Source organism: Salvelinus sp. IW2-2015, unplaced genomic scaffold, assembly GCF_002910315.2.
Source record: "Salvelinus sp. IW2-2015 unplaced genomic scaffold, ASM291031v2 Un_scaffold1426, whole genome shotgun sequence".
NCBI lineage: Eukaryota > Metazoa > Chordata > Actinopteri > Salmoniformes > Salmonidae > Salvelinus > Salvelinus sp. IW2-2015.
The window spans coordinates 90,704-110,866 of NW_019942900.1; the positions used below are offsets into that span (position 1 = coordinate 90,704).

The 20,163-nt window shown below is 41.3% G+C and overlaps 2 protein-coding genes across 4 annotated transcripts in view; both read right to left on the reverse strand.

The window, feature by feature from the left end:
- Positions 1-2,267: 2,267 nt before the first annotated feature.
- Positions 2,268-7,675, reverse strand: LOC112070789 (protein S100-A1-like). The gene is made up of 4 exons (XM_024138240.2): positions 7,551-7,675; positions 4,241-4,289; positions 3,747-3,900; positions 2,268-3,554 (listed from the first exon to the last, which is right to left on the reverse strand). The coding sequence occupies exons 2-4, from the start codon at positions 4,252-4,254 to the stop codon at positions 3,348-3,350; spliced, it is 375 nt and encodes a 124-aa protein (XP_023994008.1). The 5' UTR covers positions 4,255-4,289; positions 7,551-7,675; the 3' UTR covers positions 2,268-3,347.
- Positions 7,676-11,894: 4,219 nt separating this feature from the next.
- The window catches only part of LOC112070783 (small ribosomal subunit protein bS6), a 14,501-nt gene continuing 6,232 nt past the window's right edge, over positions 11,895-20,163 (reverse strand). For 2 of the 3 annotated variants that reach the window (XM_024138234.2, XM_024138233.2), the window contains 2 exons: positions 17,050-17,184; positions 11,895-13,881 (listed from right to left, as the gene is read on the reverse strand). In XM_024138234.2, coding sequence (XP_023994002.1) covers positions 13,492-13,881; positions 17,050-17,169 — 510 coding nt within the window. In that variant the 5' untranslated portion in view covers positions 17,170-17,184 and the 3' untranslated portion in view covers positions 11,895-13,491. The remainder of the gene's footprint in view (positions 13,882-17,049; positions 17,185-20,163) is intronic. The other variant, XM_024138235.2, reaches the window with a different exon arrangement.

Sequence of the window (20,163 nt, forward strand, 5' to 3'; positions counted from 1 at the left end):
TAGAGATTAACGTACTTTGGTGCGAAAAGTGCAAATCAATCCCAGAACAACAGCAAAGGACCTTGTGAAGATGCTTGAGGAAACAGGTACAAAAGTATCTATATCCACAGTAAAACGAGTCCTATATTGACATAACCTTAAAGGCCGCTCTGCAAGGAAGAAGCCACTGCTCCAAAACCACCATAAAAAGCCAGACTACTGTTTGCAACTGCACATGGGGACAAAAATCGTACTTTTTGGAGAAATGTCCTCTGGTCTGATGAAACAAAAATAGAACTGTTTGGCCATAATGACCATCGTTATGTTTGGAGGAAAAAGGGGGAGGCTTGCAAGCCGAAGAACACCTTCCCAACCGTTTAACACAGGGGTGGCAACATCATGTTGTGGGTGTGCTTTGCTGCAGGAGGGACTGGTGCACTTCACAAAATAGATCATGAGGCAGGAAAATTATGTGGATATATTGAAGCAACATCAGTCAGGAAGTTAAAGCTTGGTCGCAAATGGGTCTTCCAAATGGACAATGACCCCAAGCATACTTCCAAAGTTGTGGCAAAAGGGCTTAAGGACAACAAAGTCAAGGTATTGGAGTGGACATCACAAAGCCCTGACCTCAACCCAATAGAATATTTGTGATCAGAACTGAAAAAGCATGTGCGAGCAAGGAGACCTACAAACCTGACTCAGTTACACCAGCTCTGTAAGGAGGAATTGGCCAAAATTCACCCAACTTATTGTGGGAAGCTTGTGGAAGGCTACCCGAAATGTTTGACCCAAGTTAAACAATTTAAAGGCAATGCCACCAAATACTAATTGAGTGTATGTAAACTTCTGACCCACTGGGAATGTGATGAAAGAAATAAAAGCTGAAATATATCATTCTCTCTCCTATTATTCTGACATTTCACATTCTTAAAATAAAGTGGTGATCCTAACTGACCTGAAACCAGGAATTGTTACTTACCTTAAATGTCAGGAATTGTGAAAAACTGAGTTTAAATGTATTTGGCTAAGGTGTATGTAAACTTCCGACTTCAACTGTATTTAGAGTATTTTACCTGGATATAGTCGCATCCGGTTTCCCCTCAGAGGGAATGCATCGTATCCGACAAAGACATATGGGCATGGTGTTTGGGTCTCCGGCAAGCCCTCTGGCCGTGGTAGCGGCAGCTGGCCTGAAATGAGTTAGGAGCCGAACTTGCTTCGCGAGAAGTTTCCCTCATCTCCCTCAAGACAATATCGGGAGGGAGGGAGGGAGTTGTCGATATGGTGAAGCTGTACCTTGCATCTCAGACTGCCATCAGGACCATTGCGAAAAAGCCCTTGTAGTTTTAGTACTTGCTGCCCGAGTTTGCCAGAGCTCGGATCCAATTTTTTTTTTCCATCGGCAGCTCCTGCACGAAACTGAGAATTGCAACGATCCACAAAATCTCTGCCAATTTCTGCTCATTTTGCAGCAATTGCAATTCAAAAAGTGACGTGTTCACTTCTACGCCTGTGGAAGTAGTGTCGTAAAGCGTATGACACCAGACTAGGCTGACATGTAGCTAGTTAGTATTTGTAAACAGGCAGAACACCGGATCAGAAGTTCAAAGGTCATCACTAGCTAGAGTMAAAAAAAAGTGTCTTGGCCCCTTTTGCTAAGTAAGTTGCTCTGGCTCCCCAAGCCCTCTAGTGGATAGACACTACACAAGGCAGACTTCCTCTCTGGGGAATGCAACGAAAAAAGTGTCTGCTGCCCCCCMAAAAAAATGTCTCCACCCAAGTGCATGCACGCACATAGATCAACGGAGTGGAGTTTGTAACCGCCTTAAGCCAACCTGGCTCAGATCGTGCATGATCAACAYGATAGTGTTCAGAAGGTGTAGTAAGCAGCGCGGAAACAGCTAATGAAGAGGGGACCTCACCTGAGGATGAGCCACGAGCAGCACAACCGCTATTTGCAGGTAGAAGTGTGACAACCAATCTCCCTTACTGTGTATATACTGCAGCGCTGACCAACTCTCTCCATTCTGTGGATCATCTTACACACTTAACGTCTTGCTTTCTTGTATTCTATGATGTGTTTGCACTCTACAGCCCTGGGTTATTGAAGGCTTACATCTGATTTGTAGTTAACCCACATCCATCAACCATTTCACACTTAGTTGGTGTGTATCACTGTCGGGCTAGGAAGGTTCACAGTTTTGACACAGAAAAGACCAACAAATGTTGATTGATAGCTGGTTAAATGTTATGTTTAATATTTAGAATAACACATTGGTAATTACAAAATATGTGCAAAGAAAAAGGTTCATGATATTAAAATGTTTAACACTGAATACATAATAAGTATCAGAAATATTGATTGAATAGGTTATATCTATACATATAATATCTACATCTATGATATGTAATCTTTATGTTCATGAGACTCAGAGTATCACCCTGTTGTGCTTCAGGCCCGATCTCACTCCATTGGTGGTAGTGTGTTACAATAACATCCACTGAAAATATGAACATTTTCAATGAAATCTATCCTGAATATATAACCAAAGCACATTTGAATTAGAATTTGAGGCTGTATAGGGAACACAACTGAACACACACATGCTACTGTGAATACCAGGGGAAGGCAATCAGATTCAGCCAGGGGATACCAGGGGAAGGCAATCAGCCAGGCAATCAGCCAGCCAGGGAATACCAGGGGAAGGCAATCAGATTCAGCCACTGCTGATTTTTGTCTGAGAGGGTGATCTGCATAATTAGGATAATTTGTACACTGCAAATTGACCACAAATAGGCCCCCAAAAAATAATTATTTTAAAAATAACAGTCACTGATTACATTGATCACATATCACATGTTTTTATTCGTGGGAATACTTGGGAACAGATTTCCTAAGTTATACACATTTTTTCCTAAATTCCTGGTGATTTTACAGTCTTCATACGTTGCCAAAAAATAAATWAAATAAAARTAAAATCCACTAAAAWCTTTGGGKGGGGGYCCAATAAAATYACTCRCGTGCTGATTTTGGCCCGCCGAGGCGCCTGTTGCTGACCCCTGCGGTATACAGTGCCATTCATGGATTTGWGGACAGAGTAACTGACCTGTGACTTAACTGTGGTATGAAAAGTATTTGGATAGTTGCAGAGGGAAAACACTGCTTTTCCTGTCTAAGTGTCCGTCAGCGAAACTTTACTTACTTTAACACAGTGGCGTTCCCTCAGCCTCTTTTCACACATTGCAGTTGCACTGTTTAGAAATTGCAKAAGATGACCATACAACCATAAATTATACCCTTTCACTATTGCTCTACAGTTGCACCCTTCACCTCCACCTCCCCCTTCCCTCCTCCCATCTTTCCTTCACTCTTTAATCTCCTCTATCGTTGCCTCCTTTGTTTTGAAGGGTGTGTGGACGAGTTTCTCGGGCTTATATTCCATGAAGAAGTCGTTGCAGGCCACCGTCAGGGCTCCCATGAGGATGATGAACTCTGTGAAGTCCACCTCACCGTCACTGTTGGCGTCCAGGTCATTCATCACCTTCTCAACCCCTTCTCCATCCCGGGCATTCTGGATGAGAAGGGGGAGAGGAAGAGGGACAGGGGGAGAGGAAGAGGGACAGGGGAGAGGGAGGGAGAGGGGTTGAAGAATTGTGTGTATTCTTGTCAGTACATGTCTTTTCTTTGCCTATGAGTGAGTGTTTGTGTATGTTTGCGTGTCTGTGTGTGTGTCTCTCTCGCTCGGCTTGTACACTCCTCTTACCCCTAGGTAACTCCCCAGCTCCTCTGTTAACAGCTCTCTCAGCTCTCCACGGCTCAGAGTGTACTTGTCCCCCTCCTTCCCCGAGTACTTGTGGAAGGTTTTGATCAGCATCTGCATTGCATTCTCCAGGTTGGAAGAGGGTTCTTTGGACATACTGGAGGGAAGGGCATAGGTCAGACACTATGACAGGATGCACGCTCCATCCAAACCGCATGTGCGGTCACATGACGGACATGGGTGTGAAGCCTCCACCAAGACAGAGTGAAATATACATGCTGGACGGAAGAAGATCAGCAAACTAGAGAAAGAGGTGTCCTAATTCTAGGCCTAGGCTACTATATTGGGAGGTTAAATTACAGGCTACAAATGAGCTATTCCTTCTCGAMATACTGTTGCCACTGGACAGTGTTTTGTAACCTTACTTGGTTTGATGTGAAAGATGTGATGGATGAAAGATGAAGAGACAGCTTTTTAAAAGCAACAGTCTTACACACATTGTGTCCGGCATCTTAGAATCTTCTTGAGTTGGTTTCGTTGGAGAGACTGTGCACACACAGACACAGATAGGTAATTTAATCTCTCTCAGTTGACAGACTTGTAAGCAGCTTGTTAAGTAAAGATAACGTCACTGAGGTAACTTCAGATGGAGGTTTCAGGGTTTCACAATCATATCAATCATGTGACAGAAGGAAACCACAAGTGAAACACAAAACTGTCAAAATGCAGATAAACCACCTGGCAATCAGGAACTCAGGCCAGGTGATCTGGTAACCCGAGGCACACACACACACACACACACACACGCACACACGCGCACACACACGCGCACACACGCGCACACACGCGCACACACGCGCACACACACGCACACACAACAATCTGTCTCTAGTCATTCCAAACTCTGAAAAATATTCCTTTGCAGATGTTGACTGTGTGATCAATAATACAGAACTAAGGAATTCAATTTAATCAAATAACTGCATTATAAAATGTTTCTGTCATAGGGGTCATCTGTCTCATTGACAGGCGTTACACAATGGGTGGGTCTAATCCCGAATGCTGATTGTTTTAAAGGGCATTCCAGCTGGTGTCTATTCTACAAGTTGCCACCGGCTAAATCTATGATGTTAAAATGCCTATTTACTCTGTTCCATCTGACTGTGCAATCCACTGTCTCATCAGCCCAGCCAGGCAATTTMTAACCTTGATCTCCACTATAAAAAGTTTCTAGACATTATCTCACATTTCTTTTAGAATAACATTTCRTTTTTAACAGCGGAGATTTGTATAAGCCTTGCCTTCTGTCTCTCCGACATTTGCAACATTGTTGCAATATTCAAATTCGATCTCCAGCTGTCCCCTAGTAATGAACGTGTAGGGGTCGGGGGTCGGGTTGAGACAGACAGACAGGCAGGCAGCTTTTCTCAGCCAGTCTAAATCATGAATCAGCTGGCATCATTTTTATGGATATATATACAAAGAAATGTCAATTGAAAAAAGGTCAAATAAAATGATTTGCATCTAGTTTGCAGTCTTTCCAGATTCAGTTTGAAGTGATTGTGTTAGCTGTGTTGTTGGTTAGCTCCTCTGAACAACAGTGTCACTTCTGACGAGTGAGCACATGTTCTATGCCAGGCGAAATCGCGCCTCATTAGCTCATTGTGTACGGATGCATCCAAATAAAAGTCACTGGAAAACAGCTTAAACAAATGCAAATGCAGCTACTGTTATTATTTTTGACGTTTGACGTGACTGTAAGTTAGCCGTAGTTGGCTAGCTAGCAAGCAAGGGATAAGAASGTTGCCAGCCAGTATGGCAATGGAACATTTAGAACGAACGACTGGGTCACGTCTCTGGCAACGGAACCAATAGAACAAACGACCAGCCGGCTTGGGTAGCAACCCTAGATTTGAGTCGGGACTATATCTTGTGGAAGGATGAAATAGTATGAATAAATTCATCCAAATAACGTTTTTAATGAAAATATGTCAATCATTATTTGAATATGTTGGTAACTCGTTGTATAAAAGTGATAATGCCCTTGAAGCCGGTGTTTGGAGGATATATTGGCATGGTGCCAATATATCCTCCAAACATCGGCTTCWMGGGCATTATCACTTAAGAAGATCACTCTTAAAATTACAATTGTCCATAATGAAACAATGAAATTGAGTCCATGTCAATGTTTAAATCACATCAGAAGTCCATTTTTWGTTTTGATCTAAAAAACAACAACAATCTGGCCCTTCAATTAAGTGTCAAGCAAGTGATTGAGTGTCTAGCAAGTGTGAAATGAGCCTTCTAATATGCAGGTCTAGTGATGGTTTTGTACTGCTGCTGCTCATTTCATGGCAAAGTTTGCAAATAATAGATACAAATGATATACTTCCTCCTGATATACTTCTGCAAGGTAAGCCTACTTTGCAGTTAACATTTAATTGAGAAGGTTTTGGGGAAAGTATTTATGTCAACCCACAAGATGGTTATCACATCAACTGGCTACACACTGAGTAATAGACAAACGCACCACACAGACAGACAGGGGCAATATTGCTGGAAATTAATTGGCAGATATTGTGTTCGGTGTAGCTTTTTAAGCCAATAGTGGCTAACCAGGGGTGGGATAATGTCAATGTTGCTTTGATTAGATAGTAGCCTGGAGCTTGCGGTGTCTGATACTTGTGAGAGTTGTTTACGACAGTTTGGGTGGAACGTGAAAATTGCATGTACTTTCAGAATTGTTTGGCGAGCMACTCATAGGTGGCCTGCGAGATACTGGTAGCTTGCGATCGACCTGTTGGAGACCTCTGTCCTAAGATCACAGATGGAATTGTTTTAAGATGGTTACACCATGGATCATTTAGCTATTTGATTTTGAATTCTGGGCGGTATAAAAACATTTTTTACAAATGATTTGAAAAATATAGAATTTGGCCTTTACTACTATAGCCCGTAGAAACACATTGAATAACACGTTCATAAATGRSAAAACAGTCCAAAAAAATATCATAAGGAATAAGGTTTTGAGGTGYCTGTCCTATTAACTAGGAGATGTAAGAAAGCTTTTGTTTTTTGGAAAYATATTTCACTTCWTTTTTGTTGTTGGCACAAAACTACCTCCATACTTCCTTCCATTTTTTAAAACCAGTATGGAGTTACCTTTAGACCAGTCCCATGACACTCGTAGAGCAAAACGGAGAACACCATCGTGTTTGTGAGAGTCTTAACTTTCCATAGAGTGGTATTAGTTTRTAGGCCAAACCGTTTCCGACTCTACAGACGTTTTCGTGAGAAGACCGATTTTCGGGAAGTCTGATGGTCTAAACACCACAGGTGAAGAAGGCTGACAAAGACGGATGTGGTAGATTGAGACGCAGCCCATGCAAAAAAACTGATGGATTTCGATGAAGAATTTTGTATTATATTACATAGATTGTCTTAAAATTAAGATATTTCATATATTAGCATTGATGGAACAAGTTAACTGACTTTCTGAGCATTATATAGAAAAAACAATTTTCTTYACAGGTTTTGGTCTGTCCAACTTAAACGTTTTAAACCTCCTTTACAACAGGCAAACCAATTGTAGTTTGAGGCGATGGGCTCAAATTATCGKCCCATAAGTTTTATTGCTCTGGATACCAAGGTGCTCGCCTGGGTATCTCACTGTGAAAAAGTGTTTCACTATTCGCAATAAGGCACATATMTAAAAACATGGGTAAAGCTGATCCCAGAAAACAGTTATCAGTTACAGAGAAGAAATAAGGAGAAGGGCACAACTTTCCTCTAAACTGTCAATCTTACCTTAGTGCTGATGGAGGGCCTCCTTTGTCTTTGGTGAAGAGGGAGGGAGAGAGAGATGAGCGAGAGCCAAGGAAAGATGGATGAGAAAGATGAGGAGAGAGTGGACAGCGGCTTAAATATCACCTGTCCCCTCGTCCGTCTTCTTCCCTTCTCCCACCTACCCACCTACGTACCACCATACCTGATTCTATTTCTCTCTCACTCTTTCCTCTCCCCCTCCCTTCCCTCCCTTTCTTCTCAGGTGCTCACACATACAGACAGAGTGCTTGACCTCAGCACGCAACAGTAGCATCAGGACAGATYAGACAACAGGCTTGCGTCAAAGTATTTTATTTTGGGCCGTTACACAGTGGTTACATACTGTAAATACTAYTAGCGTAGCTTAGCGAAAATGATACAGCATTGGTTGTGAAGGTGTAACATTGGCATAGTGGTTCATTTATTATGGCTTTTGGTGAGCATGGCAGTGGCTCTGTGATAGAGCTTGTGGTCTACCTGTAAACACTACTTATGTCTATTTAGTATAGTATACCACTGGAAAAGAGACCTGGAAACGGAAAAGAAAATGTGCATCTGTGTATCCTGTACAAATCAGATTTGGGGTCAATTTGATGTTAATAAGCCAATTCACAGAATTGCTGTTTATTTTTGGTGAGGATTTTTCAATTAATCTACTGAATTGGCTGAGTTGGAATGGAACCCAACCCTGGTACATAGCAGAGTTCTTAGAATACACTGGGATAGGGCACAGTGTGATAGGTCCCATTGTCTATCAAGCTATAGTGTCAGCCTACCTGCATTTAGGTACAGAGTGTCATAGTTTCATCATCCTTGAGTGGACACAATTCTAACACAGGTGTGCATAGTGTTGATGATTAGACTGTGGGGAACTGCAGGAGGGTACACAGCTAGCTCATGCATACAGTACACTGTGCTAGTGGATGAGGCCTATGTACATTCTGTAGCATTAGCAGGAGATGTTAGCATGATGCTAACTGCTAGTGAGTGGCATGGTTTTTCACAGTCGAGATAGGACAACTGTAAAGTAATGTCGTTGTGCATTACTGTATAAAATACATTGGTTTCCTCAGCAAATAATATTACAGTACAAAATATGCTCTTTAACTCGGTTTAGTTGAAAAAAAAGCATGCTCGGATGAGTAAAGAATGCCAGATGAGCCTTTGCTTTCCTTAGTTTAAATGAATCATGCAAGCAATGTAGCATAGTAAGAGAAGAGCGAGAGTGTAGTAAAATGCTTGGATAAGTAAAGGGAAGACTTTTTACAAGTGTCAAGGTGCAACATTTTGACCTCATTACATGTCATTCTTATTAGTAGATTCGACATCCTCTGTATTTCACCGAAGGGTTTGAAGCTCAACCTGTCATAATAAAAAAGTATTTATACTGTATATCTCCATATCTCGGTCGTTGGTGCAATGTGGTTTCATGCGTGATGCAACATAAGATTTTTCCCATGATTGCATTATTAATGAAGGAACAATTTAAAAAACATGAAACTACAATTAACAAATTGTCTGTATCTATCCGACAAATATTTACTAGGGTGTAAATAACCTGAGTTTTGGGCTGTACAGTACAACCCCTGCGTTCCATTAAAGTAACTGTACAGGGTTTCCAGATTTCTGTTAAATATGACCTATAATTAATTACAATATGAATTAAACAGTTTTCCTTCCAAGAAATGGTAAAAAAGTTAAAAAGYAGGTTTTCTGTGTTTGAAGGGTGCAGGCGTATTAACCGGTCATTAAAAATATTCATAAAATGTATTGTAAAAAAGGCCAGCTTTCTAGCACTCCCTTCTGGTTAGTTTAGTCAGGCAGCAAAAATTAAGCCAACTTGACATCACGTTAAATTAGGAAATTTAATTTATGCTTTGGCCACAAAATGAGTATAGGACGAGTCAAGAACATTATTTGGGTATGGGTTAACAGAATATGAGCTTTGAAAAGTGAGATTTCACTGGAGAGTAATTTTAAGGCTTCCAAAACTTGTTAGTGGTCCAATTCAGGACATACCTACTCATTCAATGGTTTTCTTTTTTTATTACTATTTTCTACATTGTAGAATAATAGTGAAGACATCAAAAATATGAAATAACACATATGTAATCATGCAGTAACTAAAAAAAGTGTCTAAATAAAAATCTAAATATAATTGATTTTAGATTCTTCAAAGTAGCCACCCTTTACCTAGAATGCTTTTCCAACAGTCTTGAAAGAGTTCCCACATATGCTGAGCACTTGTTGGCTATTTTTCCTTCACTCTGTCCAACTCATCCCAAACCGTCTCAATTGGGTTGAGGTCAGATGATTTGTGGAGGCCAGGTCATCTGATGCAGCACTCCATCACTCTTCTTCTTGGTCAAATAGCCCTTACACAGCCTGGAGGTGTGTTGGGTCATTATCCTGTTAAAAAACAAATGAGAGTCCCACTAAGTGCAAACCAGATGGGATGGCGTATCGCTGCAGAATGCTGTGGTAGCCATGCTGGTTAAGTGTGACTTGAATTCTAAATAAATCACTGACAGCGTCACCAACAAAGCACCCCCACACCATCACACACCTGGTTTTTGTGACTGCACTTGAAGAAACTTCAAAAATAGGGCCTACCTTGTCACAACAAAACTGATTGGCTCAAAAATATTAAGGAAATAAATTCCACAAATTAACTTTTAACAAGGCACACCTGTTAATTGAAAAGCATTCCAGGTGACTACCTCATGAAGCTGGTTGAGAGAATGCCAAGAGTGTGCATAGCTGTCACGGCAAAGGGTGGCTACTTTGAAGAATGTCAAATATGATTTTGGGGGGGATTTGTTTAACACTTTTTTGTTTACTACATGAATCCATATGTGTTATTTCATAGTTTTGATGTCTTCACTATTATTCTACAATGTAGAAAATAGTAAAATTAAGAAAAACCCTTGAATGAGTAGGTGTGTCCAAACTTTTGACTGGTACTATACTTGCGAATAGAGTATAATATACAATGCAAGCCATTAGAATGGCTGGAGTAATAATAGTTATAATATCATATAATAGTAGCTGTTTTATCAATAAAAGGTAATAATATGAACATAATATTAGATAGTAAAAAATAGTCACATGCTGATAACAATCCCACTACATAGTTTTCAGATGTCTGATGGCTCAGTATATTTCATGTTTTTAAGGCCAAGACTTTGAACAGTACTCTCTGTAACACTACTGGTTTAAGGGTTAAATCAGTTTACGGACCTGGGTTAAAATACTTTTTGAAATAATTTGCCAAGGTTGCCTGGTGTAATGGACCAATAGAATAGTCCAAAAACGTCAAACCCCGCCCATCTGGCACTCCGGGCAGGCTAAAGCGCACACACAGCATTTAATAGATTTCAAATAGTATTTGAAGTCTGGCAAACTCGTTGGATCTCAGGAAATTCAAATGAGTCACAGATAGCTATCAGTAATCAAGTAACTCTTGTGTTGGTTTTGTCCAAGGGTGTGCCCACTATGGTTAAGTCAATGGTTTTAAGCCATGGCTAAGTCAATGGTTTTAAGCACTAGGATGTAAGTTCAGGTCAAACAGGGTCTCTCAACACAGAGAACAGGGGTGTGACCAGGTAACCCAGCAAACCTGATGGTTGCGGAACCAGGAGGAAAACAACTAAAAATACACTTGAAAAACGGGTTCCAATAGAGTTCTTCTGCTGTCCCCATAGGATAATCCGTTTTGGTTCTAGATAGAACCCGTTTGGCCCTCTGTGGAAAGGGTTCTACATGGAACCCAAAAATAGTTCTTCAAAGGGACAGCGGAAGAATGCTTTTTGGTTCTAGATAGCAACTTTTTTTCTAAGAGTGTAGAAACAATACAAACACAATACCTATACAAGGGTCAAGTTTCTGTTGTGACTTTTCACATCAGGTGTAATGCTTCCAACAGGCTATAAGAGCCCATTTTCTTCAAGTTTGGGTGTCTGTTTCATTTTTCTTTCCTCTTGGTTCTGGTCCTGGTGGATTGGGTTGCATGGAAACGGCTCGCGACCCATATCAAGGGCCTCTAGTGGCCTCCCCGGGTCARCGGCCTGCTGCTTAAGGGCTATTTTGGGCTGCAAGGATCCTAGCAAAGGTTCTGGTGTTGATTCCATCCTGGGCCCTCAATTATTTACTAGAAGGCCATTATTAGGACACACCACACCTGATCTTCCAGCTCCAAATCCATGGCTATCGGCTAGCTAGTAGTGGAGAGGAGTCCATGAACTCCAGATGCTGCCCTGCCTGGATTTTCCAGGAAATGAGATAGACGAAGCAAAGACAGAGCGACAGAGAGAGACTAGTCTGAACTAAGAACCCTAGCAACACAATTTGTTTATTGTCATGTCATGCCATGTCAGAGCTTCATTTCAATGACAGAGAGAGCAGAGCACTTAGACAATCTTGCAAAGCACATTGGTCAATGTAACATTTCTAATGTTAAGGAATGTGTTAAATTCACTCTGTAATTGTTAAATTAACACTCATTGGTGTAAAAKAATCCCAGTGTTGGTGTTAATAACMAGTGTTAAACCAAAACCATGCCCATCATTATCATATTTCCCAGCATGCTCTACTGCAGGCAGATTTTTAGAATTGTTTCAATATCTATGTTTTTGCATGTACATTGATTCATTCATTAATCTTATTCTTCTCAAATATAACTAACATACATTTTTCTAAACTAATCCAATCTGGTACTTGGACTTCCGCACCATTACTGAAATGGTTGTTCCAGTTAAGATGGTTAAGGTGGTCTTATATCTTAATCTTCTCAACCCAGCAGTTGTTCTGAATGCAGGATGAGGGTCAATAAAAATTCTAAATGTTTAATATCCCCACTCTGGCTGGATTCCAATAGAAATTACACATCGCTTTGCAAGCCAGCATAATGTGACTTGCAGGCCTGATGTGGCCTGTAAACCATGAGTTTCAGGTCACTGTTTAATGGTAAAAGGCCTTTAGGAAATACGTGATATATTGTGTTGCATAATAAAAACTGTATGATAATGTATTCGCTTAGGATCTCACTTGGTGGAGGCCACAGGGCTGAAAACGGATGAATGCAACAGCCATGTCTCTGTCACTAACAAATACAGTCATGGGTGGTAACACTAAACTTCACTCGAAAGGCAAGGCCCTCTGGGAAATATGCAAATAAGGCTTTACACTGAGCAGTGTGTTAATTTAACACTGAAAAGTGTGGATCTGTATAGACACTGGACCTGTGTTAAATTTAACGCTATCTGTGTTGATTTAACACTGTCAGTGTTAATTTAACACTCAAGAATTTGATGTGTAGCAAATGTCATGCAACCATGCATCAGTKCTTGCTTGCATCATGCAAAGCCATTAAGCCAAACAAGCTTCTCAGAAGAACAACTTGAGATGGCCTGACTTGACTGTACATTGTGGAATGTACTGTAGTATAGTGTTGCATTGCGTCATTGTAGATGAGCAAAGGGAGAAAGAAGGAATGCAAATATAAAAACATTTAGTATTGCATGTGTGTCAGTGTATATAAAGATTCATCAGCTCTACAGGTGTGGAAATGTGTCAATTTCAGAGGGTGTCAAAATTTCACATCAATGAATGGCAGAATGAATTATATATACATATAATAAAGTATAGTGTGCTATATAGTGGGAAGTATATCAACATATAAATGGCATGTACTGCTGCAATGTAAGTAATTGTAGTGTAGTTTATTTTAGTACCAAATACTGGGTTTATGTATGTGTGAATGAAAATGAATGTACTATTGTGGTGTTGCAACATATACTGTACTGTATGGTATTATTATTATTATTATGGTATTAGCACTCCTGTTTGTATTAGGGTAGTGAGGTGTCTATCAGTTTGGTGTTGGTGTGTATTGTAATGTCCGGACTGGACCGGTGGTAAACTCCTATGAGGCCTCCTTTGTCTTCTCCTCCTCGGTTGCTGCTGGTGCTGGCTCCTCCACCTTTTTCGCTTCTTCCACCTTTTCTGCCTCTACGGCTGCCTCTGCTGGTGCCTCTACAGCTGTGGCCGTCTCAGCCTGTGCCTCCTCTGGCTGTGCCTCGGCTTCTGCCTTCTCTTCCTTTACCTCTGTTGCTGCTGGTGCCGGTGCATTCTTGGTCTCTGTTGTGGCGGCCGCACTCTCAGCTGGCGTCGCCACGGCAGCGGTGCATTGCACGCTCAGGGAGGTTGCTAGGTAGCCCACCAGCTTCATGTACTCCTCGAAGTTGACTTTACCRTCCTGGTTAGCGTCCAGGCCCTGTTGCATTTTCTTCACCGCCTCGGAGCTGTCCGTGTCCTGGGTACAGAGTAGATACAGAGACGGGCAGACGTGACTCAAAGGTGACGCCAGCAGAGGTGACCTCTGTAGTAACTGACCCCTTACATCACAAAATACAGTACTGTTTTGTGCAGCCTGATTAATAGATAGACCTTAATTTAACCAAGTTTAAGAGTTAATCCATGTTGGTGCAACACACCCTATTTTATATGTTGGTCTGTAGTGTCTCCTATTCCATACATACCATACATATCTTACTAGTGCAGCAGGCAGCCTAGCGGTTAGAGAAATAAGCCAGCAACCGAAGGGTTGCCAATTTGTATCCCAGGTCTGACGGGAAAAATCTGGTGGGAAGTGAGCTGGCAACCAATATAATTGCTGGTATTAAATCTTAGACACCGTTGCCTGCTGTTGTGCCCTTGAGCAGGGTACTTAACCTCCCACAACAACTGCTACAGGTCACCCAGTATGACAGCTCCCTTCTCCAACCTGTATATGTACAGTGGCGTCCAAATGTATTGACACCTTTGATAAATATGAGCAATAATATATAAAATAACTAATTCAAATACTGAGCTATATCGAACGCTTAAAAAAAAATTGGGAATTTATATTATTTTATACTAATTAAATTGCTCAGAGAAAGAGATTTTGTTAACAATTACTACTTTTTTCTCTCAAAAAGGTGTGTGTGTGAATATTTCTTGATACATATATATTTTTTGTGTTTTAACGCACTGCTCAACATACTCACACTGTATTGTCCTCATCCTGTCACCATGCCTGTTTTATTTGCTTCATTCATTGTAATAATTGTTTGTATTTTCAAAATTATTGTCACCCCTAACCATGCTAACCTTCCCTCTTATTTTTTAATGTGAGTGGTTAGCATTTCTTTGGGGTATGATCTTTGACCCTCTGTAACTTAATCACGTATCATTACTCACCATTCATTCAGGATTATCCGTAATCATGGTAGCATCCACATTAATGTAGAAGTGTTTAGAAACGTATTCTGTTCTTATTTATAATTAAACGTGACTCCAAAATGACACAATACATTATTTATCATTCATTTCTATTGGACACAAATAATCTGAAACACAACCAAAACAAGTCGCAAACTTGATGTAGTCATTGCATGCTAGGAATATGGAACCAAATACTAAACTTTTGACTACTTCATTTCTAAGAATCTTTAGGGGTGTCAATTATTTGGACCCCTACCTTTTTGAGATTTGTTATACAAAAATATTAAACAAAATATCTTTCTCTGAGTAATTGAATTAGTACAAAACAATATAATTCCCCTTTTTTTAGCATACAATACAGCTCAGTATTTTAATTATTTATTTTATACAGTCATTATTACTTATCTTTATCAAGGGTGTCAATCATTTCGAACCCCACTCTATGTGTGTCTTTTGGAGGGGTTGGGATAAAGCGGAAATTACATTTTGGTTGGACCTTGAGTACAATTGATGAAAAAAGTTATTTTAATCTTAACAATTATACAGTGCATTTGGAAAGTATTCAGACCCYTTGACTTTTTCCACATTCTGTTACATTACAGCCTTATTCTAAAATGGTTTAAATTGTTTTGTTTTTACTCATCAATCTACACACAATACCCCATAATGACAAAGCAAAAACAGGTTTTAGATTTATTTGTAAAATGTATCAATAAGAAACTGAAATATTACATTTACATAAGTATTTAGACCCTTTACTCAGTACTTTGTTGAAGCACCTTTGGCAGCGATTACTGCCTTGAATCTTCTTAGGTTTGACGGTACAAGCTTGGCACCCCTGTATTTGGGGAGTTTCTCCCATTCTTCTCTGCAGATCCTCTCAAGCTCTGTCAGGTTGGATGGGGAGCGTTGCTGCACAGCTATTTTTAGGTATTTCCAGAGGTGTTCGATTGGGTTCAAGTCCGGGCTCTGGCCGGGCCACTCAAGGATATTCAGAGACTTGTCCCGAAGCCACTCCTGCGTTGTCTTGTGTGCTTAGGGTCATTGTCCTGTTGGAAGGTGAACCTTCGCCCCAGTCTGAGGTCCTGAGCACTCTGGAGCAGGTTTTCATCAAGGAGCTCTCTGTACTTTGCTCCGTTCATCTTTCCCTCAATCCTGACTAGTCCTCCAGTCCCTGCCGCTGAAGAACATCCCCACAGCATGATGCTGCCACCACCATGCTTTCCTCCAGACGTGACGCTTGGCATTCAGGCTAAAGAGTTCAATCTTGGTTTCATCAGACCAGTGAATCTTGTTTCTCATGGTCTGAGAGTCCTTTAGGTGACTTTTGGAAAACTCCAAGCAGGCTGTCATGTGCCTTTTACTGAAGAGTGGCTTCTGTCTTGCCACTCTACCATGAAGCCCTGATTTGGTGAAGTGCTGCAGAGATGGTTGTCCTTCTGGAAGGTTCTCCCATCTCCACAGAGGTACTCTGGAGCTCTATCAGAGTGACYATTAGGTTCTTGGTCACCTCCCTGACCAAGGCCCTTCTCCCCTGATTGCTCAGTTTGGCCATTTGGCCAGCTCTAGGTAGAGTCTTGGTGTTCCAAACTTGTGCTATTTAAGAATGATGAAAGCTAACTGTGTTCTTGAGGACCTTCAATGCTGCAGACATTTTTGTGTACCCTTCCCCAGATCTGTGCCTCGACACAATCCTGTCTCAAGGTTCTACGGACAATTCCTTCGACCTCATGGCTTGGTTTTTGCTCTGACATACACCGTCAACTGAGGGATCTTATATAGACAGGTGTGTGCCTCTCCAAATCATGTCCAATCAATTGAATTTACCACAGGTGGACTCCGATCAAGTTGTAGAAACATCTCAAGRATGATCAATGGAAACAGGATGCACCTGAGCTCAATTTCGAGTCTCATAGCAAAGGGTTGAATACATATGTAAATAAGGTATTTGTTTTTAATTTTTAATACATTTGCAAAAAAAAAGAAAAAACTGTTTTCAGTTTGTCATTATTGGGTWTTGTGTGTAGATTGATGAGGGGGAAAAAACGATTTGATACGTTACAGCATTATTCTAAAGTGTAACAACATTTGGAAAAAGAGAAAGGGTCTGAATACTTTCCAAATGCACTGAAGCTCAATCAAAGAGTTCAAAAAGGTGTAGTGTTTATAGCTGGTTTATAACCAGTGTGAGTGTRGAGGCTGCTGTCTGACTGACCGTCATGATGTTGTGGAGCTGGCTCTTCACCAGCTTCTGGAAGTCATTCCCTCCCAAAYTCTCCTTCCCTTTGGCTGATTTCAGGAAGACACCCACTACCGTCTGAATGGCTGACTCCATGACTGCTGTCTCTCGCTGCCCCGAGATAGAGGGGTAGGGTTTGGTAGAGAGGGATGAACAGGGTGATTGGGGGAAAGGGGGGAGAGGAAGCAGGTAAGAAGAAATGAGAGAGCGAGAGAAAACAGAGATGGTGCGAGATATTGATCGAGTGACACAGGCAATGCACATTTGACAAAATTCTTTCCATGACAATCTACAATCTAATTTAAGGAGATAAAGATAGGACACCACAGTGGAAAAAGAAACGGTGGATGTCCTTGATATACACAAAGGCTTGTCGTTTCAGGTGTTGAGTCTGGAACTCCTTGGTAGAATAGGGTAGGTACGCAATGGACAGGCGATGTGCGATAAACTACGAGGGCGAGAGAGTCTGACTGAAAGACAAGCGGCGATGCGCAATGGAAGTTCTGATCTTTGATAGGTCATCTGATCTACTGAAGCCACTATTGGGCCAAGGTTTCAGATTACCTCAGGGATTACCTGCCACCTGCCTCTCCACCTTTCTATCTCTTTCTCTCTCATTCTTTATACGTTTCTCTCTCTTTCTTTCTTTCTTTCTTTATCTGTCTTGCTTTATCTCTGTTGCCTCCTCAGCCCTTATGCACTCTCATGTGACTAAAAAAAAAGTAAGATTTTTTGAGGGACAGACATTTTACATAGTGAATATGTTAGTATGTGTGCGTGTGCGTGCATGCGTGTTAGTGTGTGCTGTATGCGACTTTATATGTGAGTAATCCGGTATGTATGTAATATAACCCGTGAGTGTTGGACTGATTGAATGAGATATGCGTGATGTGTCCTATACAATAGACAGCTGTATGTGTAAGATGGCCCTCACACTGAGCACAAGATACAATGCATGCCAATGAGTGACATATCCATGCAGGAATTCCATTCCTTTCTGTCAGAGGAGATCACTTAGAGGATAGGAATTTACAGGCCACGCTAGCTTGCCCCAAAGCAGTGGAGAGAGATGTTTGCTCGTTTAATGAACCAACCTCACTCGTTTGTCAACTTTAGTATTTAAATGTAGCACACAAACTACACACACACGTCCGCCAAGAAAAAGCATACWCTGTAAAGGGGTTGCTGTGAATTTGACAGTAGCTTACAGGCAGCTCGGTGGCAAGTAAAATGCTGTATTTCATATTACAGTACACCTACTGAAATATAAATACAGTATCAGAGCAAGTCCAGTGTAATGACACACAGTACGATACGTAAAATTCACTGCATTATACTGTAAAAAAGTATTTGCTATCATAATCGGAATCAATAAGAATATGAATTAATTAATACAATTCATTGAGGGGGAGGGGTTTGTATTTCACAGTATTTACCTGTAAATACAAGGGATTGGTGCAAGCAGGTTAGCTCCTGGGTAAAGTGTTAAMAAACACAGTATATTATTGTATATTTGGTGTTTTATATCACTTGTACTTCTAGAGGCTTTAACAAAGGCTTCCAAACTACAGCAACTACAGGGCAAAACAGACCAAAAGGACATTGCAAAATGCTCAACCATTTTGTTGTGTTACTAACATGCTGACCACACATACACTACCGTTCAAAAGTTTGAGTTCGGGGTCACTTAGAAATGTCCTTGTTTTTGAAAGAAAAGCAAATTTTTTGTCCATTAAAATAACATCAAAGTGATCAGTGTGGACATTGTTAATGTTGTAAATGACTATTGTAGCTGGAAACGGCTGATTATCTTGCATTTCCAAGATGGCATAGCAGTCAGACGTCTTTGTCTTTGTCTTGTCTCGTCCCATATGTATATATCTTTTTAAATCTTCGCATTCTTTTTAATATTTTTCCTAAACCTCAACTTCAAAATACTCTCCTGCAACCCRCCTCACCCAATGTGGWGTGGATCTGTTTTTTTTCCTAAAGTATTTCTATTTACCTCCGAACTGGAATACCTCAACTGAAGCTAGCTAGCTAACTAGCTACCAGCTATCAGTCAGCTAACCTTTAGCTCGGAAAGCTCTTGCMAGTTCRTACAACGCGTTTCAAACCAGAGCATACCGGACCTATTTTTCTCTCCATATCCCCGGATTCCTACCGCAAACTCTGAACGTTTTCATCTGGATCATGGCAGCTAGCTAACCGCAACCCGGGTTGACTACTCCTGGCTAATGTTTCCGTCCCGGAGCAAGCACCAACTAGCCTGGAGCTAGCCCATGCTAGACCCATCTCCGGCTAGGGCTCCTGGCTACTCCTGAAGCCCACTCCTTGGCTACAATATCTGGACCCCTCTCTACTGCCGGTACGGGCACGAACCCCGTCGACCTTCACGATTGGAATACTGACATAAATCTGTCCGAGGATCCCAACAGGCCCTCAGGCGCGACGTCCCCTGAAGTCCCATTCTGCTAACCGCGGCCTGCTAGCTATCTATAGCATATTGGACTGTTAGCTGATCCATCGGCCAGTTTCTTGGACCACTATACCCATTTTGCCAATTGGACTTGACCCCTCTGCTACTTGAACCCTACTAATTCCACGACTGGTCTATCGACGTCACCGCACGAGGAGGCAAAAACAGACTTTCCCCCATCGCGACGTCCCTCTAAGCCCTTATGCTAGCTTGCTAAGACCCCCGGCCTGCTAACTGCTAGCCCCGGCCTGCTAACTGTCTGATCGCCATGTCCAGCCAGCCCAACCACTCACTGGACCCATACATCACTTGGCTACGCATGCGCTCTCCCTAATATCAATAGCCTTGTCCATTACTGTCCTGGTAGTGATTACTGCTTATTTCACTGTAGAGCCTCTAGCCCTGCTCAATATGCCTTAACCAACCATGTTGTTCCACCTCCCACATAAACGTCTCTAGAGACTATATCTCTCTCATCATTACTCAATGCCTAGATTTAACCTCCAATGTACTCTCTTCCTACAATACCTTTGTCTGTACATTATGCCTTGAATCTATGCTATCGTGCAAAGAAACCTGCTCCCTTTACTCTCTGTTCCGAACGTGCAGAC

Coding starts and splice junctions, on each gene's coding strand:
- LOC112070789 (XM_024138240.2), bottom strand. Junction 3,555..3,746: donor AGCTGGGGAGTTACCTAGGG/GTAAGAGGAGTG, acceptor CTTCTCATCCAG/AATGCCCGGGATGGAGAAGG.